At 42.5% G+C, this 27,628-nt stretch overlaps 1 protein-coding gene across 1 annotated transcript; it reads left to right on the forward strand.

Annotated features, from left to right (window-relative positions):
• The first annotated feature begins 485 nt into the window (after positions 1–485).
• RNF20 (ring finger protein 20) lies at positions 486–25,886 on the forward strand. The gene is made up of 20 exons (XM_039218186.1): positions 486–600; positions 1,686–1,840; positions 6,869–7,036; positions 7,150–7,297; positions 7,448–7,630; positions 10,856–10,974; positions 13,395–13,541; positions 13,940–14,017; positions 14,211–14,330; positions 15,707–15,886; positions 16,838–16,973; positions 17,296–17,417; positions 17,534–17,904; positions 19,652–19,769; positions 20,350–20,499; positions 22,004–22,216; positions 23,072–23,197; positions 23,349–23,489; positions 24,151–24,252; positions 24,757–25,886. The coding sequence occupies exons 2-20, from the start codon at positions 1,712–1,714 to the stop codon at positions 24,931–24,933; spliced, it is 2,928 nt and encodes a 975-aa protein (XP_039074117.1). The 5' UTR covers positions 486–600; positions 1,686–1,711; the 3' UTR covers positions 24,934–25,886.
• The last annotated feature ends 1,742 nt before the right edge of the window (positions 25,887–27,628 follow it).

Below are 27,628 nucleotides of genomic sequence, written 5' to 3' on the forward strand. Positions count from 1 at the left end.
AAACTACAAGCCCCGAAATCCATCAAATATTTTGGGTTTTCTCCAGAACCTTTCATTTCAGCACTAAAGGGCTCCAAGTAACGTTTTCCTAAGATGCCGGAGGCTGATTCTTTCGCCGGCACCAGAGATTGACGGCACCAGCAGCCAATCGGCAGTCTGAAAGAGTCCCGCTAGAACCAGTAAGAGGCAACAGAGCAAGGCACTTTATTTCAGTAGAAAAACCAGGTCGTAGTAACAGAGGCCAACAAGACGAAAAAGTCAGGGACACTTTCGACAGCGACAGCGCGGAGGACCGGGGGAGTGAAAGGTGGGGACTGGGGACCGCAGTGTACACCTGGAGGACCCAGCCGCCTCGCGTTGCTAGGGAGACGGTCCTTACTTCCGGGCGCTCAGCGCACTCGCGTTGCGTCACTTCCGCCCGGCCAGGTTGAAGCGACTTCCTCTTTTCTTTCCCTTCTTCCTTTACCTGGCCCCGCCCCCCGGAAGCTTCTATGGGTCCTCGCCTGCGGGTCAGGGTTGAGAAGTGGGGCTGCAGAACGGACCTTGGTGACTAACTGCCTTGAGTTCCGCTCCGCCGCAGCGCGAGTTGGAAGAACCCAGGTGAGATCTGTGCCAAAGGCGCTGTGAGGCTGTGCGGGCCCTCGGGAATCTCCACCATCTCCGGCTCTGGGGTTTCCCTCTCCTGGGCCTGCAATTGGGCGCGCGGGAGGTTGGGGTCTTGTCTGGCTCCTCAGTCTCCTCTCTCCCCAGATGAGGTCCGACTCAGGTTACTGCCACCGATACCTCTTTTCCTGGAGTTTGAATTGCAAGCAGAGTAGTGTGTAGTCTCGGTGATGGCAGGGCTGCTTTCGAAAGTAGCAAAGTGCCTTAGCATCCATTTCTCCTCCGTCGGGCTCTGAAACCCTTGAAGCAGTTTAGGTAGACAGAATCTTTGTTCGCCTCCATTGTACATATGAGGAAATTGAAGCTTTTGGAGAATTCCTTCAAGGCAACGCAAGGCTCCCTAAGAGGTAGAATTGCTATTCACACACAGATCTAGGTTCTCTAGGGTTGCACAAAATCACGAGGAGAACATTTGGAAATAGAGGAGAAACTAAATATAAAAAAAGGAGCTAGTGTTTGTGAATGCGTTCTTCGTGTCAGGCATTACGGTAAGTTCTTTCTGTACTTACTAATATCTTGTAAAGGGGCACAATAATTATATACTGTTATTCCTGGTTTAGGAAATTGGGTCTCAGAGATGATACATGACTTGTTCAGTATTAGCGACTTAGCAGATATATCCCAAGTGTCTTTCAGCTCTGTGATTTTACCAACACAATAGAATTAGTTCCTGTCCTAATCGAACTATTTTTCTGATTCTGGCATTTCAGGAAGTGAGATTTCTGACATTTTCCTCGGTCTCTTCATCCTTTGCCCATTGTCTTATTTCTTAGCATTCTATTTAGAAATTGGTGGTTGTGTAAATTCAGCCTTGACTCTGACTCCACAATTTACTTTTTTCTTTCCAAGAGGAATTTGGGGATTGTATTGCTTGGTATGAAATGAATGGATTTAGGTTAAAGAGGCTGGCCAGAAAAATTGATCGTTTTTACATTATAGTCTCTTTATTGTTACTCTTTTTTGCATGTCTTACCTAAGTTTCTGGGTGGGGGGTGTTGTTTGTTTTTTTCCTCACTCTCCAGGAAAACGTTTATTATCTGGGGCCAAGATGTCCGGAATTGGAAATAAAAGAGCCGCTGGAGAGCCTGGCACATCCATGCCTCCGGAGAAGAAGGCAGCTGTTGAGGATTCTGGGACCACCGTGGAGACCATTAAGCTCGGGGGTGTCTCTTCAACGGTACGTGGAAACAGTGCTTTGAGAGTGTGCTTCTCTCTTCTCAGTTGCAACCTGAAAGTAAGAATTTATGGAAGCCTTCTGATGTAAGAGACATTTAAAACGTAGAGGGAAATAAAAGAGCCAGAAGTAGGTGAAGGGATGTGGTGGTCGGTTCTGAAGAGAGATTTATTGACATTGATGTTTATTTTTGGAGGTGTGCTTCACACTCTTCTCTGGAGAGTCGTGCTTGCTACACATTGATTATAGGCATTTATTAGTGGGAAACTATACATTCATTCTTCATTCACTGAAAAGTTCAGTGCTAGGTACTACGAACAAGATCACAGAAGAGAGTGGTGAAGGATGAGAGTCTGAGGCCAGACTACCTGGAATTGACTCAGCGTCACCCCTTCGTAATGCATGGCCTTTTGTTAATTTCCCTGTGCCTCTTCTTGTCTGTAAAATGTAATTCTTGTACCCACCTGTTGGGTTGTTGAGAGGATAAAATGAAAGAGTCTCTGTTAGGGGTCCAAACATTACCTCTACTTTGGTAAGTACTCTCTCTCTCTATATGAGCTATTAATAATTATTATTGGGCTAGATATTATGAATATAATGGTGAATAAAATAAGACATTGTCCTTGCTCTTAGGGAGTAGACCGTTTCATTAGACTGTTATACACCAGAAGCTTATAGTAATATTATATGTCCATTAGACATCAGAAGCTCACTATAATAGGTTTGGATCTAGATCAGGAGTCTATTCTGGAACTCAGCCAAGGGGGTATGGCGTTAAAATGTTTTACATTTGCACAGCTTATAAAACCACATCTCCTACTTATTTGAATTCAGGTTCAGAATAGAGAGAATAATGGGAACATTCAGAGTAAATTGTTGATGAAGTGTCATTTCTGAGTTCATCAGCGATTCAGGTACTCCATACTGTTGTCAAGAGGTGATTTCATCTAAGCACCGTCTCACGTCATGCATCCCAAGGACATTTGCTAATTCAATAAATCTAAGTATTTGTTGTACATCTGTTATTTGCCAGACACTATGCTTTACCTGAGGACAGCTGTTGGACTTCAGTTTGTAAGGTGTCAGGACAAGGGAACAGAGTATTCTAGTATTTATGAGTGGGATATGTGCTGTTCATAGGGATAAATAGCCACATGCTCTAAGGGAAGCAGAGGATACATCCTAGTTTGGACTTTATCCACAAGGCAGTGAGGAGTCATTGGAAGGTCTTAAGCAAGAGAGTAACATGCTGTGACTTATGTTTAGAGAACAGATCGTAGAGGGGCAGGGGCTGTGAGTTCACTTAGCAGAATCATTCCCTTGTTGCTTTTTCCTCTTCTTCCCATTTCATCTCTCTAAGTGTGGGGAACTAGGGCATATATCCTCTGATTCCTACCCCAGTTGGTTAAAGGTTGTAAAGGCAGTAACTCTTCCTCTGCACTTCAGGGTTGCTGTAGTGAGCCAGCTGAGATTATGGAACAAAAAATAAAAAGACTCCAGGTGTGCTTTATGTCGGAACACTGGCGGTGTGAATGGAGCTGTCCACCAAGGCTGTGCTGAAGTCTGGCAGGCTGACAGGACCTGGCCCTGGGGCACAAAAGTGTCCCACTATAGAAAGCTGTTGCAGTAATCTTGCTGAGGGTTCATGGTGGCTTGGGTCACTGTGGAGGTAGTGTTGACAGGCTTTGCTGTTGGATCGGATGAAGTTTATGAGATTCCAGAATTTTCGAAGTACAGACTCTTCACATACTGAGCTAAGGAACAGTATGAGAGGAGCATAGTTTTGGGGAAGCTGTGGAAGATGAATTAGGAGTTTGATTTTGGACATGCAAGTTTGAGATACTTAATAGACCTCTGAGCCGGTAACTGGTTGGATACAGTAATCTGCAGTCTGGGGAGAGGTCTGGGCTAAAGCTGTACATTTGGGAGTCATCATTTTGTAGGAAGTATTATTTGTTTATTTATTCATCTTAATGTTTATTTATTTTTGAGAGACAGACACAGAGCGTGAGCAGGGAAGGGGCAGAGAGCAAGAGGGAGACACAGAATCCAAAGCAAGCTTCATACTCTGCGCTGTCAGCACAGAGATAGCTGTCAGACAGAGTCCGAGTTTCATGACATGAAATCATGACCTGAGCTGAAGTCAGATGCTTAACCTACTGAGCCACCCAGGTGCCCCATGTAGGAGGTATTTAAATCCATGAGACTAGAGGCTCTAAGCAAGCACAGATAAGGAAGAGGTCCGGGAACAGAGTCCTGTAACACTGTGATATTTTCATGTCAAGGAGACGAGACGAGACTAACCAAAGAGATGGATAATGAAGTAGGAGGAGAAAAAGAGAGAGCGAGGGCCCAGAAGCCAGATGAAGAGAGTGTTTCAGGAAGGAGTTACTCAGGTGCTGCTGATGGCTTAAGTCAGGGGAGCATTGGGTAAAGGGAAGACTGAGATGTTAGGATTAGCAGTAGAAGTTTCTTGGGATCCTCAATGAGAATCTTGTTTGTGGAGTGATGGTGCTAGACACCTAATACAGTGAGCTTAAGAGAATAGGAGAGGAGAGGAATTAGGGAAAAGAGGACAGAGACCATGATTTGCAGGAGTACTGATGTAAAGCAAGATAAAGAAAATGGGGCATTAGCCGGAGGGAAATGTGGGGTTGAGGGAAGGTTGTTTTGTTTTTATTTTAAAGTAGGAGCTATGATAGCAATGATTTGGTAGAGAGGATAAAGCTGATGGAGTAGCAGAAAGAGGAGACAGTTGCTAGTGTGATTTCCACAAATAAGGGAGAGAGCATGTGATATAATGCACAGCAGGGGGGTTGGCCTTAACTAGGAGCAGGGCAGTTGATCCATAGCAGCAAAGAGGAAGGCAAAGAGTTCAGATATGGGTAGGTCGGTAGCTGCAGTTGTGGGAGATAGATGTGGTCATTCTCTTCTGATTGCTTCTATTTTTTTTTCAGTGAAATCAGAAGCACCTCATCTGAGAGTGAGGATGGGGGAGGATGTGTTGGAGGTTTGACGAGACAGGAGAAGGTATGGAGTAGTCTCTTGAAGAGGGAATGGACCAGAGAGATGGAGTATTGCTGCTGGGCAGCACTGAGGACCTACTTGACTGTGATCATGAGTTTAAAGTCAGCCCAGGCAGCATGGTGCTTTGTGTTTTCTATTCATGTTCAGCTGCATGGATGTAGGCCTGGAGTAGTGGAGAGTTGGATGTTACCAGGGGTGGAATTTTTACTAAGCAAGTGTAAGGAAGGAGCAAAGTAGGAGAAGGTTATGGAAGGGTGTGATTGTGACTGATTGTGGAATTTAATGTCAATAAAGAAGGGAGTAAAGAAGTGAGAGGAATGGAGGATGGGAAAGTTATAGGACCAGTGGATTATAGGTTCTCGGGGAGGTGAAGGATTGTGGGAGTCCGGAAACTAGAGAACATGAGCTGGAAAAGTAGGTGGTAATTGTGGAGAAGTTGAGTACAGAGAACATACACGTACAGATCAGGCTAAGAAAAAAAATAACTGGGAGTTCGGTGGCAAAGGAGGTAGAAGACAAGATCATTGGAGGAGAGGAGGTCAATGACTTGATGATTTGAGATACAGGTAGGATCATCTATATGGGAATTGAAATCAGGAAGAACTATGACATGAATAACATTGGAGAGTGATAATAAGCTAGGTGCTAAATCTTCAGGAAACGTGGGGAAGTGACCTAGGCATTTCTAGACAAGCACAGCAAGGCAGGGTGGCAGGTGGTGCAGACCAATGGCATGAACTGCAGAGCTAGCAGGTTCTAGGGAGGAAGGTGGGGTAATGGCCTGGAAGTGGCAGTGGAGAGCGAGGCGGGGGTCTACCCGCCTCCAGGTGCAGAGCGGTGCTGGAGAAACCTGCAGGGAAACAGAACTCTCATCCAGCTTTAAGTTAGAGCAAGAAGGGGAAGGGAGTGCTCAGAGAAGAGGTTGAGGATTTCATTTGTTAATAGTATTAATAAGCTGGTATAGTTGGGAAACTATTGGCTGTTTTGGCATATCAAGACTGTTTTAACCAAAATAGAAGAAAGAAAATAAAAGCAAAACAAGAAATTGGTGTTCTCATAAACAGTTCTTACTTTTTAAAATATAAGGTAAGAATGTAGTCCTATCCAGTCCTGTTTTCTTTGCCTGGGATCTGCCCCCTCCCCCCCACCTCCAGACCCCAACTTGTCCTAGGGAAGGAGCTATGGAGAGAAATGAAAGATATTGAGAGGGGTGTGGAATTTCTGATGGAGTCTTATTTTTGCAGAAACAGAAGAGAATGGGATCCTGAGCACAAGTTGGAGGTCAAGGTATGGAAAATAGTGGAGACAAGGGACTGACAAGGAAAACAGAGAGAATTTAAAATTCTGAGAGATCTAGATGAAGGATATGGGGATAAGGACATGAGGTACCTGGAAAGCTAGGGTTTCATTTGAGGAATTTAAGATTTCAGTTGTGGCACAGTTCCAGATAATGACAGAAGTCCAAGATGTGGCTTTTGAAATGCGTGGCTGAAGCACAGGGAGTATCACTGGAGTTAAGGGATTCAGAATGCAGCCTGGGTACTAGAGGATTAGATGGTTTGTCCGCACGTGTACACATCCATGTGTGTATTGTGGTCGCTGGATATATTGGCAGGGACTGAGACAGAGAAGGACCCAGGTGCCAAGGTCTTGAATGGGTGAGGGGCAGTGCTGAGGAGGGAGATGGCAGTGTTGATCCGGGGAGGTGATCTAGCTGGACAGCAGAGCCTCACAGTATTTTGTGGCTATCCATGTGAAGAGAACAGTCAGGTGGGTGAGGTCCAAGTTCTGGCAGATTAGTGTCATTCTTACTTCCCGTTGTCATCATAGACTCTTTCCTTTATTTCTTCTGTTCCTACTTCTTATCCAGTTATTGCTTGTAAGATTTAAAAAATGAATAGCTCTAGTCATAGGAAGTAGCTAAATAATCTGACCCGGTTGAGTTTAACAGCTGGTTTGCCTAATTTCTTTGTGGAGACTAATAAGAATGGTTTCATGGAGCAGGAGGAGCTAGACATTCGGACACTGCAAACCAAAAACCGCAAGCTGGCAGAGATGCTGGATCAACGGCAGACCATTGAAGACGAGCTCCGTGAGCACATTGAAAAACTGGAACGCAGACAGGCCACTGACGATGCCTCACTGCTGATTGTCAACCGGTACTGGAGTCAGGTAGCTACCTGTGTCTTTACTCAGATTTTCATTTGGGCATTATAGTTCTCCTTTGCAATCTCTTCATTTCCAGATTCTGTTGTTTTTTCACGACTGTACCTCCCCTTCTCCAGTTTGATGAAAACATCCGGATCATCCTTAAACGTTACGATCTGGAGCAGGGCTTGGGAGATCTCCTCACAGAAAGAAAAGCCCTTGTTGTGCCAGAACCAGAACCAGACTCCGACAGCAATCAGGAACGCAAAGATGACCGAGAGAGAGGCGAGTGTCTGTGGTGGATTCTGCCACTGCATGCTGTGTGGGGTTTTAAAGTAGAGCTTGGCTTGCAGGCTTTCCATTTGAGGAAAAAAGGATTTTGATGTTTCCAGTTTTATAATGTTGATGGCTTCTTTTCCCCCACCGTGTCCTCAGGGGAAGGGCAAGAGCCAGCTTTCTCCTTCCTCGCTACCTTGGCCAGCAGTTCCAGCGAAGAGATGGAATCTCAGCTGCAAGAGCGTGTGGAGTCCTCCCGCCGGGCTGTGTCCCAGATTGTGACTGTCTATGATAAATTACAGGAAAAAGTGGAGCTCCTGTCACGGAAGCTAAACAGCGGAGGTGAGGCAAGAACCAGGACGCTGGGAACAGAGGGGGAGGAATGGGAGATCAGCTTTGCATGTTCCTTTGTAGTTTGCAAACCTGTGTATTTAACTTTAATTAAATTCCTTGGAACCTAATCTCCAGTATTACCGGTAATACCAGTAGTGCCATTGCTGTGGCATGGTAGTATTTTACAAGTGTTTTGTATGAGCCATGTGACAGTCCTGTAGGAAGCTGAGGAACGCCTCATTCTGATACTCTCTGTTAATAAAACACTTTTATAAGTAGTAGAATTAATTTTATTTTTTAACGAGTAGCTCTGTTTCTGGATGTATGTGTAGTATTGGGCATTGATTTATTACTGATAGTAACTTATTTTAAATATTGGTAATTATATTTTTAAAATTTTTGTTTATTAAATTGAATTTTAAAATTTTTTAATGTTTATTTTTGAGAGAGAGAGTGAGAGAGCGCGCGCCAGTGGGGAGACACAGAGCGCAAATAGGGGAGAGGCAGAGAGAGGGAGACACAGGATCTGAAGCAGGCTCCAGGCTCTGAGCTGTCAGCAGAGCCCGATGCGGGGCTCTAACCCCACAGATCGAGAGATCATGACCTGAGCCAAAGTCAGATGCTTAACCAACCGAGTCACCCTGGTGCCCTAGTTGTTTCACCTCAAAGAGTCAGTTTTAATATATTCATTGTTTTTTTCTGTTGTCTAATATTTTCAAAAAGAGTTGGCTTACATTTTAGAGTTGCTAGATCTCTGTGTTTAAAAAGAGAAAAAGAGGGGTGCCTGGGTGGCTTAGTCAGTTGAGCGTCCGACTTTCACTTAGGTTATGATCTTGCAGTTCGTGGGTTCGAGCCCTGCGTCGGGCTCTGTGCTGACTGCCAGCTCGGAGCCTGGAGCCTATTTAGGAGTCTGTGTCTCCCTCTCTCTCTGGCCCTCCCCTCACGCTGTCTCTCTCTCTCTCTCTCCTAGAAATAAATAAAAATATTTAAAAAAAAAAAAGAGAAAAAGAGAATATTATATGGATGGAAAAGGGTCTATTTGAAATAATTATGATGATGCAGAGACGTGTACAATATAGTAAAGTATTTGTGAGGCTAGGTTGCATCTTCTTAAGTGCCCTGATTTTACATTTTAAGTATTACTTTCAGTAATAATTTTGGTTTAGTTGTAATACCTTAATTTCTCTGATTATTCTTTTCTTTTTTTAATGTTTATTTTTGAGAGACAGAAAGTGCGCATGCATGCGAGCGGGAGAGGGGCAGAGAGCGAGGGAGAGAGTAAACCCGAAGCAGGCTCCACACTGCCGGCACAGAGCCTGACGTGAAGCTCAAACCCTCTCACACAGGCTCTGTGCATGCTCATGCCCTTTCTCTCTCTTGAATAAACTTTTTGTTTTGTTTTGTTTTTATTTATTTATTTTTTTTACAAATAGTTTATTGTCAGATTAGTTTCCAGATAACACTCAGTGCTCATCCCCACGAGTGCCCTCCTCTGTGCCCATCCCTCCTCCCCCCCACATCCATCAGTCCTCAGTTTTTGTCAGCATTCAAGAGTCTCTGATGGTTTGCCTCTCTCCCTTTCCCCCACCATTTCCCCCCCTCTTCTCCCCCTTGTTCCTCCGTCAAGTTCCTCCTAATCCTCCTATACGTGCAAACGTATGATATTTGTCCTTCTCTGCCTGACTTATTTCGCTCAGCATAACACCCTCAAGGTCCATCCGTGTTGCTACATATGGCCAGATTTCATTGTTTCTCATTGCCATGTAGTATAGAATAAACTTTTAAAAAACATTAATTTTAAGTTACAAATTGCTGAGCTTGAAAGGTAATTGCCCTTGATAAAACTGAATTTTCTAAGAGGTAAAGTTCCATAAAGTATGAATTGTGGCATGAACTTAACATGCCTTTCTGTGAGTTCATTTTTCCCCATGTTTATTTTATCCTTGTGTCAAAGGAATTGTATTTATCAGCTTGTTTATCTATTTACTAAGTGTTTATTGAGCTCTTACTGTATTCTAGGCCTTGTTCTAAGTATCTTAGGATACTAAGAGGAATAAATTTCAGCTTCTAGTTCTTTAAATTTTTTTTAACGTTTATTTATTTTTGAGAGGCAGAGAATGAGCAGGAAAGGGGCAGAGAGAGAGGGAGGCACAGGATCTGAAGCAGGCTCCATCCAGGCTCTGAGCTGTCAGCACAGAGCCTGATGCGAGGCTAGAACCCACAGACTGCAGGATCATGACCTGAGCCGAAGTCAGACGCTTAACCGACTGAGCCACCCAGGCACCCCACAGCTTCTAGTTCTTAACTTCGGTTATGAATCAGATTCACTTTGAGAGCCTTCAGAGCATACGTGTTTTTGGCCCTGCCCATAGGTATTCTTATTTCGTAGGTGTGGGATGGGTCCTAGGGAAGTGTCTAATCTTTAAAGTTCCACAGGTGATTCTACAGGCAGTATTGGTTGAAAACCACAAAAACCACCACATGACCAACCTTTTCTGTATGGTGTTTCTGAGTGATGCCAAGGGGTAGGTAGTAGGAGAAAGCACAATTTTTCCTCCTGTTACTGTCTCTAAATGTATTAACTTGGTATAATAAATTCTATAAATTTATCTGCCCTCTTTGTAAATTGTAGTGTACATTTTGGCTTTTGAGCTTTAGGAGTGCCCCTAGCATTGTATTCCAGAACATGATAAGTAATTCTAGGCTCGTATCTTTATTCTTCATGATTTTATAGGTGCTCATTTGAACAAGGAAATTTCTGCTTTCTGGCCTCTTCTGCCTCCCAAACAAGATGCTTCATGTTGGGATTAGTGAATAATTTGTGATAGCCTTATGAAATAGATTTTTATTGCTATTAAGTCTGACACTGATCAGAGATACCTCTATCTTGCCTACAGTTCTAAAATGCAGTTTTTGGGTGATTGTGTCTAGTCTGAATAAAGTTACAGAACCTCTCCATTTCTTTTCTCCATGCATTTTGACTTTATAGAAAGGGATGGGAGTTAGGTGACCTTGACTCTGTGCCAGCCTCTACTGAAGCACAAGTTTGGCTCATTTCCTTAAGCAAGTTATCTCACCTCTGAGTTCTTAGTCATGTGAAAATAATAAAAACCAGCCTACTTAAAGGTTTTCAGGAAAATAAAGTGAGATAGCATGTTAATATTTTGGTGGGATGCAGAGTTTTAAAATTTGACACTAGAGATGCTAAACTAAAGTGCAGTTCTTCTCCCTCAGATAATCTGATAGTGGAGGAAGCGGTACAGGAGCTGAATTCCTTCCTTGCCCAAGAGAATATGAGGCTACAGGAATTGACAGACCTCCTTCAGGAGAAGCATCGCACTATGTCTCAGGAGGTACTTGACCAAAAAGGAGAGATGGTAGTTTCTAGTGGCCTGTGGCAGACACTGACTCAGAATTTTGAATGCTTCAAAGGTCATCTGACTCTAGAAAGCCTATTTGTATATTGAAGAGTGAAGGGCAGGCCAAAGCAACCAGTTCTGAGAAATCAAAATCTGCGGAAAGGTTAAGGGGAGAAAACAAATGAATACTTCTCCTAGATTGTGCCTCTGTTAAATAGACACTACGATGGAGTTTTTAGGAAGAAATACCATCATATATGGTTTTGTGAAACAACAGACCGAATTCCCAAATAATGAATTACCCCAAATATAAAAGATCATGTACAGTGTTACTGAGGAATGGGTTGGTGAAATTCATCTGCGAATGAGACAGTAGAAACTACTATATTGATTATGGCCTGGGAACTTGAGGAATGTGGGTTTTCCATCTAAACTTGGGCACACATAGTGCCACGACCAAACTATGTCGTGATTTGGGTATTTATTTATTTATACACATGAGTACACACACACACACACACACACACACACACACACACAGAGTGATTGAGATAAAGTGATAATAGGCTTTAAAGATTTTTCTTCCAGTCCTGATTATTATTTTGGTTTAGTTCAAAGGATATTCAGCTGAAATTTGACCTACTTTAGGTTGGCCACCCAATTCATTCGCTTATTAGTAGGTTAGTAGTTACCATCTACTTAACGACTAGCACTTAAACACTTGAGTATTATCTCTAATGGTCAGACATTTCCTATCTTGCTCTTAAGGGAACAGATTCAAGGAGATTGCTAACTGTTTTGAGCACACAGGCAGAAAGTAATTGAACTGTGATTTGGATGTACTTCAGAGCCCATGTTCTTTTTTTTTTTTTTTTTTTAATTTTTTTAACATTTATTTATTTTTGAGAGATAACATGAGCAGGGAAGGGGCAGAGAGAGAGAGAGAGAGACACTGAATCCAAAGCAGGCTCCAGGCTCTGAGCTGTCAGCACAGAGCCTGATGTGGGGCTCGAACCCTCGGACCACAGACTGCAAGATCATGACCTGAGCCGAAGTCGGACTCTTAACCGACTGAGCCACCCAGTCGCCCCCACCCACCACCCCATGTTCTTTATTATGCCCTTGTTTCATAAACTCTATTGCCAGGGTCTGTGCTGGCTGCTTGCATGAGAATCGTCTGCGAAGGTTTTTGATACATGTGGATTCTCATCATCAAAAGGGTTAGAGTATAGCAGTGCTTATGAATAGATTGGAGTATAGTAGAGAAATAGCATAACTTCCCATCATGTTTAAGATATAAACTAGGTACAACCAAGATGAGAAGGTCCACCTCTTCTGGCCCTTTCCCAAATCTCATTTAGCATTACTAAGCTGGAGAGAGACAGTGCTTCGCTTAACTGAGCTGACGTCCACAGTGGCTCTCGTGGCTGGCTGCTGCTGTTACCGGAGCTGGGTGGAAGCCCCCCTTAGGCCCTCCACAAGAACGTCTGCATGTTGCCGCTGCAGCGAGGCAGTTTCAGGGTAGTGGGTCTTACATGGCAGTTGTCTTCTTACAGAGAATGAATGTCCCAAGAACATAAAGCAGAACCTGCATGGCCTTTCAGACGTAGCCTGAAAGTCTTGTAGCATCATTTCCATTGTGTCACTAAAGTTGACCAGATTCAGGACGAGGGGACAATGCCACCACCTCTTGATGGGAGGACTATCAAAAGATTTTGAGGCCGTATTTTTAAACCAGCCCAAAGGTTATGTATAGATTAACGCGATCATGTGACAGTATTGTAATTACAGTAGTAAATAGCATTAGCTGTTGCAAAGTGCTGAACTAAACGCAGAACAACATTTTTGTATGTTTAGAGTGTCTGATTCAAAATTACCCTGGGGTCAGCTTGAAAAAGAGAATGGACAGTTTCCTTTCATTCCCTTTGGTTTATCATTTGTGAGAATGTGGAAAGGGAAGTTGGGAGCAAAGATAGATGTCTTCTGAATATACATTTGAGTTTTTATCTCCAAAAATATTTGTTTAGTAAAATCAAAGATGTTATTGTTTACTTCTTTAAAAATAACATTTTCTGATAGGTTTGTGGTCTATCAAGGGAAATGGTGCTTCTCAGAGGTAGAAAAATTGTTGCATCCCAAGTGGTCTTTCCCTCATGAGAGTGAGAATTCTTAGAGACTTTTACAGTTTTCATGATTGTAAGTGCTCCAGAATGGTTAAAGGAATCTGTGATTTCATTTTTATATTCATACATTGGAAAGAGGGTGAAACATCCTCTATTTCAATTTTGGCTATAATGATACATAAGCAGGGGTTAATTTTGTGAGATTTATGATGTACAATAGTGATGTAAGGCATTCTTTTCCTAACATGGTCTTTTTTTGTTTTTTTCCGAATGCCTGTCTTTGGGATGTAGTTTTCCAAGTTGCAGAGTAAAGTGGAGACAGCTGAGTCACGAGTTTCTGTCCTGGAGTCCATGATCGATGACCTGCAGTGGGATATTGACAAAATCCGAAAGAGGGAACAGCGGCTCAACCGACACTTAGCAGAAGTCCTAGAACGGGTAAGTGCTCTTTCATTCATAGTTTAGAGACTAGAATCATTTTTAAGGAGTCTACTCAGAAAGGATGGACTTCGGGGCACCTGGGTGGCTCAGTCAGTTAAATATCTGACTTCAGCTCAGGTCATGATTTCACAGTTTGTGGGTTAGAGCCCCGCGTTGGGCTCTGTGCTGACAGCTCAGATCCTGGAGCCTACTTCGGATTCTGTGTCTCTGTCTCTCTCTGCGTCTCCCCTGCTTGTACTCTCTCTCTCTCTAAAATAAATGTTAAAAAAAAAAAAAAGGGACGGATAGACTTGGGCAGTAGTACCTGGGGACACAGTGGACTCCTTTGAAAGCACTTTGGTTGTCAGACTAATATCTTAGGGTCTCTCACTAAAGAATCTTTGTCCTTCCTATAGGTGAATTCGAAAGGTTATAAGGTCTACGGAGCAGGGAGCAGTCTGTATGGTGGCACAATCACTATCAATGCCCGCAAGGTAAAATCAGCGACTCACTCAGGTCACATTTCCTACCTCATGTCGGCTGTTGTGCAAGGTACTTAGGAGGTTACAAGAGGTCATGGGGTTTTGCTAGGAGAAAGGATCAGTGAGGGTGGAAGCTTAGGAATGGGAATGATTGAAAAATTCTTTCTTTGTTATGTGCATTTTGTGATTTTCCTCTTCTTTCCAGTTTGAGGAAATGAATGCAGAGCTTGAGGAGAACAAAGAGTTGGCTCAGAACCGGCACTGTGAGCTGGAGAAACTTCGGCAAGACTTCGAGGAGGTCACTACACAAAATGAAAAGCTGAAGGTAGGAGACACATCTCTGAAAGGCAGTAAAATGAAACGTTTTGCCAGTCAACTCACACACATACTGGTGAGTCCTCATAATTTATGAGGGAAGAGGAAAATGTAAGTTTTGTTGGTGTATCTATTTATTTACTTATTGTTTGGACCCTCCCTTGTTCTGCAAAGGATTTCAGGCTTCCTACAAAGATATATAGACTGAATCAAAGTGCTCTAACTTAGGAATTGTTGAGAAAAATGAGGAGTAGGATAAACTAGGGTGATGATCCAAAATGGATTTTTATTTCTTTTTTTTTTTTAATTTTTTAAATGTTTTATTTATTTCTGAGAGAGAGAGCGAGCGAGTGTGAGCGAGGAGGATCAGAGGGAGGAGACACAGAATCTGAAGCAGGCTCCAGGCTCTGAGCTATCAGCACAGAGCCTGACATGGGCCTCGAACCCATGAACCTGAGTGAGAACCGTGAGATCATGACCTGAGCTGAAGTCGGACGCTCACCCGACTGAGCCACCCAAGTGCCCCCAAAATGGATTTTAAAAAGTGGGGCTTGTATACAAGATCTATACAAGGAGCATATACATACTGTAGCAGGGTAGGCTACTCACGTGTCAGCAATTGCCAAATGTGGGTCACACAGTTTGGCCGTGCGGTTTCTAACTGCCAGAACAGAGAAAGAAACATGATCAGTGATCAATTCTCTTGGGTTTCAAACACGCCCATTAAAACTCTCTCCCCAGGTTCTTGGGGGAAGAAGATGAATTCTGAAAGTCTTCCTTACCCATTTTTCAGTCCTAGCCACGTGTCTTTTACAGTTTGATTTGTTTCTAGGTGAATATACGAAATAAAGATGTTTGAACTGAGAAAACAGAAGAAAACAACCTGACTTAAATCAATTGAAGTGTTTAGGTAATTAAAGCAAACCATTGCTTAAGAGAAGCCTAACTATTTTGGATACGATGTCAAAAATATATTTCTCAGAGACTTTTAATAAAGAGAACAGGTTAACGACAAAGGTCCTCAACTATGTTTTAGAAACCAACATCCTGACCAGTTTCATAGGGCTTTTTTGTGTCCCCACATCTGACAGATTTCAGAGAGCTCTTCTAGGGTCCTTGGGTGTAGGCTGACACACAATGTGAAACACGTATCAATTAAAACAGTTCTTGGGTGGAGAATACAGGTCTCTGATGTTACCTCCTGGACGGTTTAATTTAATTTGATGCAGATTTTACAGAACTAGAGGAGTGGGGATGTAATCCAGAATCTTCATAAAGCTTGTGCCAGTTGCACAGGTCATCACTCAGTGACAGGTTTTGATACCTGTCTAGCGTCCAGGGCGCAGATGCTACGTTGTGCCTCTGACTTGTCTTCGGGCCCCTCAGGTGGAGCTGCGGAGTGCGGTGGAGGAGGCGGTTAAGGAGACTCCGGAATACCGCTGTATGCAGTCGCAGTTCTCCGTCCTGTACAACGAGAGCCTGCAGTTGAAAGCGCACTTGGACGAGGCCCGGACTCTGCTGCATGGCACCAGGGGGACCCACCAGCGCCAAGTCGAGCTCATTGAGGTAGCAGCCCAGCTTTGTCTTCTGCGCGTCAGCTTTTCTGCCTCATAAATTTTACAGTTTTACCCTCTCATGAGCAATTACTGCTCCTCCAGCAAACATGTATAGAGGGGCCATAGGTCTTTACTCTGCTAGATGGTGGGCATCCTGCCATCAGATCAGACAGCCTGGTGGGGAGCGTAGTGTCCCTTAGAATGCAGCGTGGTACAGCAGAGGCATGGCCAGCAGAGGCAGTGATAAAGGAGACAGAGCATCTCATTTGACTGTGGAGCCTTCCTGATTCCACTTGCCAAAGTGAGGTGTGAATTTTAAGTTTGCTAGTGGAAAAAAATAGGAGAAGGGCATTCCCAGCAGTGAGAAGAGCATAATTAAAAGTAGTGCAGAATGGCTAGAGCCTTATGTGCAGAGAAGAGAGTGGAGAGGAAGAGAGAAGTGGGTGGAAGCTGCCTCACTTTACAAGCCATTAGAGCAAGCAAGGGCCAGTGTACAAGCTGTTACAGCCTGCAAGGGCAAATGTGAATTTTTTTTTTTTTAAGGCAGAAGCTTATCCATGTGTTTGCTTCTGTATCTTCCACAGGCCTTAAGGTAATGTTTATAGTAGTTGGTCTTTTACTGTGTGTCTGCCAAAAGAATCGAATTTAATATGTCTTACCTTACATATGTTTATGTACTGTTTTATTGTTTAGTACTCCAAGTAAATGACTACATTCTCGATGTGGGGAGCCATTTGCTTTATTTCTTTAATATCCTGCCAGTTCACAGATTAGTTTTTGTAGCTGCCTGGTGCTCATAAATATCGACTGAATTGGAACTTTTCAGAGTAATCCCTTTTAGTATGTTCTTATTTTCTTCTTAGATTCTTATAGGTCAGAATTAAGAAACCTAATAACAGGACATGATGATATCTTCACATTTTTATAAGAATTTTTCACTGGGTCCTTTTTCTGTGTGCAGCGAGATGAGGTTAGCCTTCACAAGAAGCTGAGGACTGAAGTGATCCAGCTGGAAGATACGCTGGCCCAGGTCCGCAAGGAGTATGAAATGCTGAGGATAGAGTTTGAGCAGACCCTCGCTGCCAACGAACAAGCAGGTACAATTATTCTTGCTCTATCTTGCAGTTTGCTGCAAGCGCCTTCCTTCAGAAACAATGTGGTTCCCTGGGTTTGTTGGTATGAAGTGGAGCTCAGGTGTCCCAAAGAGCCTTCAATCAAATCACTGGAATTCATTTTGGCTCACAGCCTAGGTGTTTGCTTTTCAAGATTGGCCAGTTTTGCTTTCTTCTTCTGAGAAGGAGTCTTTCTTTTAGTAATTTTCCCAGTTTCTCAGAGTCCCCTGACGGGTTCTGCACTTTCTCTCCTTGTGCCTTTGCCTTTACCACAGTTCTTCATAACATTGCTGTTGCTGTATTTAAGGCCCCATAAACCGGGAGATGCGCCACCTTATCAGTAGCCTCCAGAATCACAACCACCAGCTGAAAGGGGAGGTCCTGAGGTATAAGCGGAAATTGAGAGAAGCCCAGTCTGACCTGAACAAGGTAACCAGGAGGCGTGTAATGACTGATTTGCTGTCCAGTTTGGAGAGCTGGCTTTGGGTGAGGAGAGGAGTGTGGCTCTCACAGGTGATGTGCTGCTCTCTGCCTTTGTCCCCCAGACGCGCCTGCGCAGCGGCAGTGCCCTCCTGCAGTCTCAGTCTAGTACTGAGGACCCGAAAGACGAGCCCGCGGAGCTGAAACAAGATTCTGAGGACTTATCTGCCCCGTCCTCTGCATCGAAGGCATCTCAGGAGGAAGTCAATGAAATTAAGTCCAAACGAGATGAGGAAGAGCGAGAACGAGAAAGGAGGGAGAAAGAGAGGGAGCGAGAAAGAGAGCGGGAGAAGGAAAAGGAGAGAGAACGAGAGAAGCAGAAACTGAAAGAGTCAGAAAAAGAAAGAGATTCTGCTAAGGACAAAGAAAAAGGGAAACATGATGATGGAAGGAAAAAGGAAGCAGAAGTTATCAAACAATTGAAGATTGAACTCAAGTAAGAACAGAATTTAAAGTGTCTGTTTCTGGGGCGCCTGGGTGGCTTAGTCGGTTATGTGTCCGACTTTCGCTTAGGTCATGATCTCGCAGTTCGTGGGTTCGAGCCCCGCGTCGGGCTCTGTGCTGGCTGCCAGCTCAGAGCCTGGAGCCTGTTTCAGTCTGTGACTCNGAGCCCCGCGTCGGGCTCTGTGCTGGCTGCCAGCTCAGAGCCTGGAGCCTGTTTCAGTCTGTGACTCCCTCTCTCTCTGACCCTCCCCTGCTCATGCTGTCTCTCTCTCTCTCTCCTAGAAATAAATAAAACATAAAAAAAAAAAATTAAAAAAAAAAAAAAAAAGTGTCTGTTTCTGACTCAGAAGCTAAGGTTAGGACATCATGCATGAAGTGTTTGGTTGATGGCATGGCTTGCAGAACATTGTAATACTTTGGGTGCAACTAAATGCACAGTTAATTGTGATCTTAGTTCTCGATCAAGTGTACAGTCCAGATGGCTTGCATGGGGTACTGCGTAGTCTGGTTCAGTGGTCGGGTCTCGGTAAACACTGCAATTGTAGCCTCATTTTTTTTTCATGACTCCAAATTAAGGGACAGGGTGTCATGATTTAAGTATTGCTCATGAGAATTATTGAAATTAACTCCTGGCAGCTAGCTGGCATGAACTGCAATTTAAATTATACTGGGTAGAATTTATATCACTATAACTTGAGTAATATTGATCTGTTTGCCTGACAGTTAGCTGGTTTGTGTATGTATCAGGTCATTTTAAGAGATTTCTTAGGAGGTTTACTCTTCCAGGCATTGAAATGGTAAGACAAACCTTCCAGTTAATGAAACACCAACATCATGTCACATACTGCCCCTTCTCTTCCTGCATAACCAATAATTTCTCTGGTAGATCTGGTTACTTCTTGCTTCCCACTGGTCGTGGTTGTGCCTTTATTGATACTTGGATTTGAAGGACAACTGTGCTCAAAACATTTGAACTTCTTTGGTATATAAAAGTATAGGTAAGAGGCTTGATAATTTAGTAAGAGATGAAGTTTCAGCCTTCAGCTGATGGCTAATCACTATCAAATCTAGTTTTCTCCCTCTTTTTTTTTTCTTCTCTCCCCTTAATTGCTTTAAAGCAAATGTTTTGTTTTTTTTTTAAACATTTATTCATTTTTGAGAGAGATGGACTGCGAGTGTGGGAGGGTCAGAGAGAGAGGGAGACACAGAATCTGAAGCAGGCTCCAGGCTCTGAGCCGTCAGCACCAAGCCCAACGTGGTGCTTGAACCCATGAGCAGTGAGATCATGACCTGAGCTGAAGTTGGACACTTCATCAGCTGAGCCACCCAGGAGCCTCTAAAGCAAATATTTTTTTCAAGTGTGGTATTGGAATCACCCGGGTGACTTATTTAAAATATATTCCTGGACCCTATCTCAGACCCACTGAATCTTGGTTTCTAAGAGTGGGGCACCAGAATTTTGCCTGTTTAATTAGAGCCACAGTGTGTATTTTATAACTTTATGTTGGGGAACTTGGTGTGAAGGGAGAAATGACTCCATTACCCTGCTTGCGTTTCTATAGTTTCTGAGTATATCCACAAGTCTGGTGGTCTGTGTAAAAGTGTTGTTTTTTAGATCTGTGATATAAGGTGTAAATAGAACTGTTGTAAAATATTTTGCTCAATTCAAAATTCCCTTGCTCTGATGTTCTTTGTTTTCTCATTGCACCATCCCCCTCCCTCTGTCACTCTCATCATAGGAAGGCACAGGAGAGCCAAAAGGAGATGAAACTGTTGCTAGATATGTACCGCTCTGCCCCAAAGGAACAGAGAGACAAAGTTCAGCTAATGGCAGCCGAGAAGAAGTCTAAGGCAGAGGTAATCTAGTCTGCCATTACCTGTCATTCTGGTTAAAATCTTCATTTGTGGGATTTTCCTTCACATTTCTGAAGAATACCATTTTCTTTCTTCGTCTTTAAAGTTAGTGTTTGAAACTCAGCAGGATTTTCTTCCCTTTCAGAGACTCTGTATTTTCCACTGGGTGGTGAGGTATATCAGAAATTCTGGGAATAGGAGTAGCCTTTTCAGACTTTTTAGTCCCTATTTCCTATATAAATCATTGTTATGGTGAGTCTCTTTCCTGGTTTTTTTTTGGGGAAGAATGTCTGATTCTCTTAAAATTTGGAGGCCTTAAAAATAAAACGGAGTGAGAGCCACCATCCTGAAGGAAGGTACACGTGCACTCCTCACCAGCACTGTACAAGTGTGTGATGGTGGAACAGAGTGGAATTCCTCCAGCATGTGATGGTGCACACTAGGATATCCTTTATCCCTTTTCCTGGTTCGGCCAAGATTCTTCTGGTGTTATGGGCCCTCCGTCTGTGCACAGGGTTAACTGAATTTTGACATTGTATCATAGCCTCTTCTTTGTGTGTATGTGATTCCTTACTTTCTCTAGTTGGAAGACCTAAGGCAAAGACTCCGGGATCTAGAGGATAAGGAGAAAAAAGAGAACAAGAAAATGGCTGATGAGGATGCCTTGAGGAAGATCCGGGCAGTAGAGGAGCAGATCGAGTACCTGCAGAAGAAGCTAGCCATGGCCAAGCAGGTGGGCGCACTCTCTGTAGTTAATCAGGTTTTTAAGTAAATGTTACTTGACAGCTAAGTTATTGACAGTGAAGCTCGCTCTTTCATTCTAGTCTTTTTTTGTGTAAACATGTTTTACTCTATATTGTTTGTTTTTACATTGAAGTCTTTCATTCTTCAGTTATTTTGTTTTATTTATTTGTGAGGCAGGGAATTTCCTGTTATTTCTGAATGGATAGCCAGTTTTTCAAACATGGTTTATTGGGGCGTCTTCCTTCCTCTGCTGATCTGGAATCAGGGATATAGTGAATGTTAATGAAAAAAACATATAGATTTTTATATACATTATGATTACAAATATCTTCTAAGGAAGACATGTCCCCAAATAGGTTTTAAGTAAGTAACCACTATGTTAACTGTGGTTGTCTCTGGGTCCTAGAACTGTAGAGACTTTTCCCCTACTCACAATGAACATGCATTTCTTTATTTTTACGTCTCAGCAAATTTTATTGACTTTCAATAATAAAGAAACCAAAGATAGAAAAACTATATATGTTCACTGTGAGGAACACCTTCACTGTTTCTAAGAAGTAACAAAGTGACAAAGTAAAGTGGTTTTAGTGGTGACTTGATTATTTAGTACCTTGATTATTATGTACCTAGATTATGGTATGTATACTTATACTTTTTTCCTTTATTTATTTTGAGAGAGTGAGCGGGCATGAGCTGGGGGTAGGGGCAGAGAGAGAGGGAGAGAGATAATCCCAAGCAGGCTTCATGTTGTCAGCACAGAGCCCGACGCACAGGTCGATCCCACGAACCATGAGATCATGACCTGAGCTGGAATCAAGAGCTGGTGGCCCAACCGAATGAGCCTGCCAGGCACCCCTGAAGATTTTATTTTTAAGTAATCTCTGCACCCAGCGTAGGGCTCAAACTTACAACCCTGAGATCAAGAGTCATAGACTGTACTGACTGAGCCAGCCAGGTGCCTCTAGGTTAATTTATTTTTTAATGAATATTGGGAAAATTTAGTTTCCAGTGCTCATTTCTTTGAAGTTAAAAGATTGTATTAACATGTGAGTTCTTTCTCTGTACTTAATTTAATTTAATTTAACTATTTATTTGAGAGTTTATTTTTGAGTTGGGTGAGAGAGAGGGGGACAGAGGACCTGAAGTGGGATTTGTGCTGATAGTTGAGAGCCTGATGCCAGGCTTGAACTCATGAACTGTGAAATTATGACCTGAGCTGAAGTTGAAGTTGGAAGCTTAACTGACTGAGCCATCCAGTGCCCCTTATTTATTTATTTTTTTAAAGTTTTTATTTGTTTATTTTGAGAGCATGTGAGTGGGGAAGGGACAAGGAGAGAGGGAGAGAGAGAATCTCAAGGAGGCTCCACGCTGTCAGTGTACAGCCCAACACGGGGCTCAATCTCAGGACCCTGAGAACATGACATGAACAGAAATAAGAATCGGATGCTTAACTGACTGAGCCACCCAGGTGCCCCTCTCTCTCCATATTGTAGGAGGAAGAGGCTCTCCTCTCTGAGATGGATGTTACAGGCCAGGCCTTTGAAGACATGCAGGAGCAAAATATCCGTTTAATGCAGCAGTTGCGGGAGAAGGATGACGCAAATTTCAAGCTCATGTCAGAACGTATCAAGTCCAATCAGATCCACAAGTTACTTAAAGAAGAGAAAGAGGAGCTGGCTGACCAGGTTTTGACTCTAAAGACTCAGGTAACTTGAATAAAGATTTCCCGAATTCTGTTGAAGTATGGCACTTTCTACTTGCAATAAAAATGAGTATTGTGGCAGTTCTTTTATAAGAAAAGAGCCTGAAAACTCAGTGTACATTGTTAGCATTCTGGTAATAAATTATACATCCCTGCAAAGTAGTACAGTATAGCTGTTATAACAAATGTGGATCTGCTAATATAGAAAATGTTACTATTAAGTAATTTGTTTTATTTTCCTTTTGTGTTAAAAATATGTACATCTTTGTGTTTATGTGTTGTGCGTTTCACAAATTTCTGGCAGCTGTATGAGGAACTGTCAGAGTGGTTACCTGATTACCTCTGGATATTGGGATGAGAGTTTGGCGGGGTGTGATTTTTACTTTTTACCCTTTAATGTTGATTCTGCTTTGTGTGTGAATCTCCAGAGCAAGACTCCTTTAGAACATCTAGCCATTCTGAAAGAGATACCCCTGGGCTTCTGTTTGAGCTACAGTTTATGTGGTTTAATATGAATTGCCAGGCTTTGAGAATTAGTATGGCCGAAGGAGATGAATATCTATAAATATAATTTCCTTTGTTCTTGGCAATTTGGAGAAGAATATTTTCAGTGGTTTCTTAGACTCTTGTTTGAATCCTCAACAGTGCTTTATTGTTGTTGTTCTCTTTTTTTGCATGAAAAGTGAAGCTTTTGATTATTGTAGTCTTGCATGCTTTTTGAAGGGTTTATGGGTAAAGGCAGTGATGGCTTGAAATTTCAAACAAACTCTCTTTTTGTGGGCTTAACAGTGCCTAGTCAGTTAATATTCCTTTTTTCTTTCCTGTTTGTTGTTAAAATCTGGGTTTTTTTCCTTCAAAGGTTGATGCTCAGTTACAGGTAGTAAGGAAATTGGAAGAGAAGGAGCATCTGTTACAAAGCAACATTGGCACAGGGGAGAAGGAGCTGGGTCTTAGGACTCAAGCCTTGGAGATGAATAAACGCAAGGTATGATTGCTTTACTCTGTAATCTGAAGTGACAGTTTGTCTCAGAAGCAGATAAGTAGGACACTGATGAAATTACAGGTTCACTTTCTTACTGGGTTAATGTTTTGCGATCAGTATCAATAAAGTGACGTGATTTGTACGTCCCACCCAGGCGATGGAGGCGGCCCAGCTTGCAGATGACCTCAAAGCACAACTGGAATTGGCTCAGAAGAAACTACATGATTTTCAGGATGAGATTGTGGAGAACAGTGTTACCAAAGAAAAGGACATGTTCAATTTCAAACGAGCCCAGGTAGGAGTGATTGTACTTTCTTTACATTTCACCTTTTAGGTATTTTCTGAGTTCTGAAATGATCCATGTTATGAAAGAGTCATTGGTCTAATGTATGTCGTTTCCTACTGGATTTAAGTTCCTTGAGTGAAGACACCAGGTCTGTTTTCTTCACTGCCATCTCCCCAGAGCCTGCTGGGGATGGTGGGTTGAAATAAATATTTATTAAATGAATGAATTGGTGAATTTGTAAAGAAGTAGCAATGCATCAAATTAGAAAATTTTTAAATTCCATAATTTTTCTGTATTTGGCATGTCAAATGTTTCTTATGATGACTTTCTATCCTTATCCATATATCTGTAAATTATTTTAATCCAGTCTACCTTCAGTTTGAAACTAACTACCTTAAAATAAAGTGGCTTATCAAGTTCTTCTCTTTTTAAATTCTGAGACTGTTTTTATGGAACTGGACTGACAATAGTTAGGTGTAACTCCAGTTTGCTAATAGATTATGGTTTGGGGCTCTAGGTTCAGTTTTCTGCATACCTGTAAGATAATTGGACATAACAGGACAGAAAGTCCTTTTTTTTTCCCACAGCAGAGAGTCCAAGTTGAAGCATATTTTTCTGAAAAATGGCAGGTCTTGGGGAGTGTGTCTAATGGGTATGCTGTCTTACACAGGAGGACATCTCTAGGCTTCGAAGGAAGCTGGAGACCACGAAGAAACCAGACAATGTACCCAAATGCGATGAGATCCTGATGGAGGAGATTAAGGATTACAAGGTTAGGAAAACGGCCTCAATGATTTCTCTGTGTTTTCTGGTCTAGGCCTGAAGTGGCCTGCTAATAGAGTGGGAGAATAAATACTGGTCGTCTTTACATGAAGGTAACCAGAGGATGGTTTATTTTATTTATTTAGTTTTTAAAAGTTTATTATTTTAAAGTTTATTTAATTTTTTTGAGAGAGAGAGTGGGGATGTGCAGAAGGAGGGAGAGAAAGAATGCCAAGCATGCTCTATGCTGTAAGCACAGAGCCCAATACGGGGCTGTCTCATGAACCATGAGATCATGACCTGAGCTGAAATCAAGGATTGGACACTCAACTGACTGAACCACCCAGGCACCCCAAGGATGGTTTATTATGTGTGTGTGGGGGGGGGCGGGGGGGGGGATGTGGCAATCTTGTCTTAGTGTGTAGTGGGTTTCCTGGTTGTTTGTTTGCTTACATATGACAGCCATTTAAACCTTTATACTTGATCAGATTCTGACTTCTGTTTTTTTTTTTAGGCCCGCCTGACCTGTCCATGTTGCAACATGCGTAAAAAGGATGCTGTACTTACCAAGTGTTTTCATGTTTTCTGCTTTGAGTGTGTGAAGACACGCTATGACACCCGTCAGCGCAAATGTCCCAAGTGTAATGCTGCGTTTGGTGCCAATGATTTCCATCGCATCTACATTGGTTGAGCCAAGCCGAGAGAAGAAGAGGGACTGGCTAGACAGGCACTTACTCATTAACCATCAAACCTCTACCTCTTCTCTCCTTGACTGTCACCTACAGGGCAGTTTGTCTGTCAACGACCTTTCCTTCGCAGACTTTATGTCCAGGTTCTCCTCCCTGATAGCTACATGACTTCAGGGAAAAGGACTGGTAAAGGCAAGTCTTGGGTTTTAGAATGAATTAGAAACAAACCTCTTATTTGTCTTCCCCACCAGCTTGTTTCTTTCCTGCTTTTAGATTTTTCAGCATTTTTCTTCTTCAGGCTTACTGCATAAATAATCTTGGATTGTGCATTCCACGTGAAGAAGCAAGTTGGTATTTTTGACATGGAGAAGGGAACAAAGAAGAGTGTTTTTTTTGGGGAGTGGCTGTTTTGGGGAGTGAGGGCGAGCTTTTAGAAATAAGCTATCCATGGGCACAAGCATTTCTTGATTTGGGTAGTAAACTTTTTGTAAACTCGGATTATAAAATGGTATAATTGTGCTACTTTTTCCTGGATGGTTTGAAGCCTTAATGAAATCATGTCCAGGATGATTCAGTCCGTTTCCTATTCACTAACAAAGTAACTCGTTAAGGTCAGCTGGTTTCCATGTTGAAGTTACTTAAGTTTTGAATGTTCTACTCATTGAAAGGTCTTTAAATTTCTCGAGGCCAGAATAATTTCAAATACAGTAGCCCCTTTTATCTTACAATGAAATCAAGATCGGAGAGGATGGGGAACAGGACTGAGAAGGTGAAGAGATCTTCTGGGTACTCTGGGAACTTGATTACAGGGAGGCGTTGGTGAGCCATGAATTACCCTCATCTGCCTCTCCACAGGGATTCTGGTGATCCTTGTTTTCCAGAAGATTCTCTGTAATGTTTCTGTAGGACTTTCTACTCCATAAGCTTGAATTAAAGCAGGATTCAGTTTGCTTTAGTGTTTGTGTTTTTCTTGGGCAGGAGTTGGTTTGGATTTGGATATTTACTGTTCCTGACACTTGGCTAGGAAAGCTGGCCACCCAGCCTCAGGGGACTGCAGCCTGTGGGATGTCATGGAGGAAACCACTAGTCCCACGGGAAGCTGGGTTTAGGGGAAGACCCTTTAAGTGGGAAGATCAGGGAGGCTCTTGGCCCGACTGGTTTGAAGTCCTGGCAACGTGGAGAGCTCTTAAAGTCATTTTGAGATAATTACCAAAAATGGCAGTGATTTTTGGACAGTCTGGCTTCTTTTTACAGACAAGGCCAATGAACGGGCTTCAAGAATACCCACAAATTGTACACAAATTTTTTTGTGTGTTGTATGTATATTATTCATAGCTTTTTTTCAGATTCTCAGAGGAATTTTGAGACTTCACAAATCCCCAAAATGTTCAGAATTACTGCTGTAGATCCATAAAGAACTTTTTAGAAAATTTCTTTAATGCCTAAATAGAATGCTAATTTCAGAGATTCTTGGAGAAGCACTAGAAGTCTTTTTCTTTTTTTTCAGGTCTCATGAGGGATGGTCTTTTTTTCTTTACTTTTATTGTTATCTTGGAAATTGTCTTGGTAATTTGGACCAAAGTCTGGGTTTGTGTTCTCTAAGGCATGTATCTTTAACTACATGGCTTGGCTCTTACCTTCTTACCTTACCTCTGCAGGGATCTTTTTCAAAGTTGCTCAGCCATTTTTGCTAGCTGTGGCATTCTTACATGAGTTTCCGTTGGGATGCCTTATTTATTTTCTTAATCTCAATCCACGTCCAAAGGCATCTTTGTCCTTCGAGGGCAGTTCTGTGCACATAGTACTCAGTGCACATGGTACTCAGTGCATGCCACTTGAGTAATGGATGTGATTTGATATTGTGGAGATTAAGGGGGAGATACTGGTTGATTGGGAAATGGTCAATTGGCTTCTTTTAGACCTAACTGCGATGGTGATGCTCACTTCTTGAAGGAAGTTATGTGCTGCTCTCATCAGTTTCCATGGTCATTTGTCAATAGATAAAGCCAAGTACCAGTGAGTCTGCAGAAAAGTTTCGACTACTTAACCATGAAAGTCTACCTGACTTGATACGATAAGACAGCTACATTGAGAGGAAGTAGGAACTGGTGGGTGGTGTGCATGTTGGATTGGCTTCCACAGTAGGAAAAACGTGGCATAGAAAAACCTAAACATTTCCTGGATCTGTAATCGTCCCACCCCAAAGAAAAATTAAGCTTTACCTTCTGGAGCTTTCTGCCCAAGTTCGCTCTTCCTAATGTTAGATATTAGGGTCTTATTTGTAGCATACTTCACAGGTACTAAAATGAGGACATGGAAAGAGCAGTGTCTTAACATAGTTCCCAGTCCCCCGCCACAGGCCTGGCACCTAGCACTCCAGGAAGGTCCACGCAGTGAGGTTAACTCAGCTCCTTGCTTCTGCCAGCAGGTCCTCCGAGGTCTGCTGAATTGGACCAATGTGTAATTCAAACTGTATTCATGTTGTTTTCACTGCCTAAGTGGAAACAATTTTTCCTTATATATTGAAGTTACTCTTCAGATTTGAATTTTCCTAAAATATATGACTATATTTTAAATTTCCTTTTGTGGTGATAACAAAAGGAATTATTTTGAATTCTAAAACGCCTACCACTGTTCAAGACAGTCCATGATAGCTAGGGTGTCTTTTGTAGGTTTAGTCTTGTTTTAGATAAAGTT

The sequence above is a fragment of the Hyaena hyaena genome, unplaced genomic scaffold (genome assembly GCF_003009895.1).
Source record: "Hyaena hyaena isolate Hyena2069 unplaced genomic scaffold, ASM300989v1 scaffold_739, whole genome shotgun sequence".
NCBI lineage: Eukaryota > Metazoa > Chordata > Mammalia > Carnivora > Hyaenidae > Hyaena > Hyaena hyaena.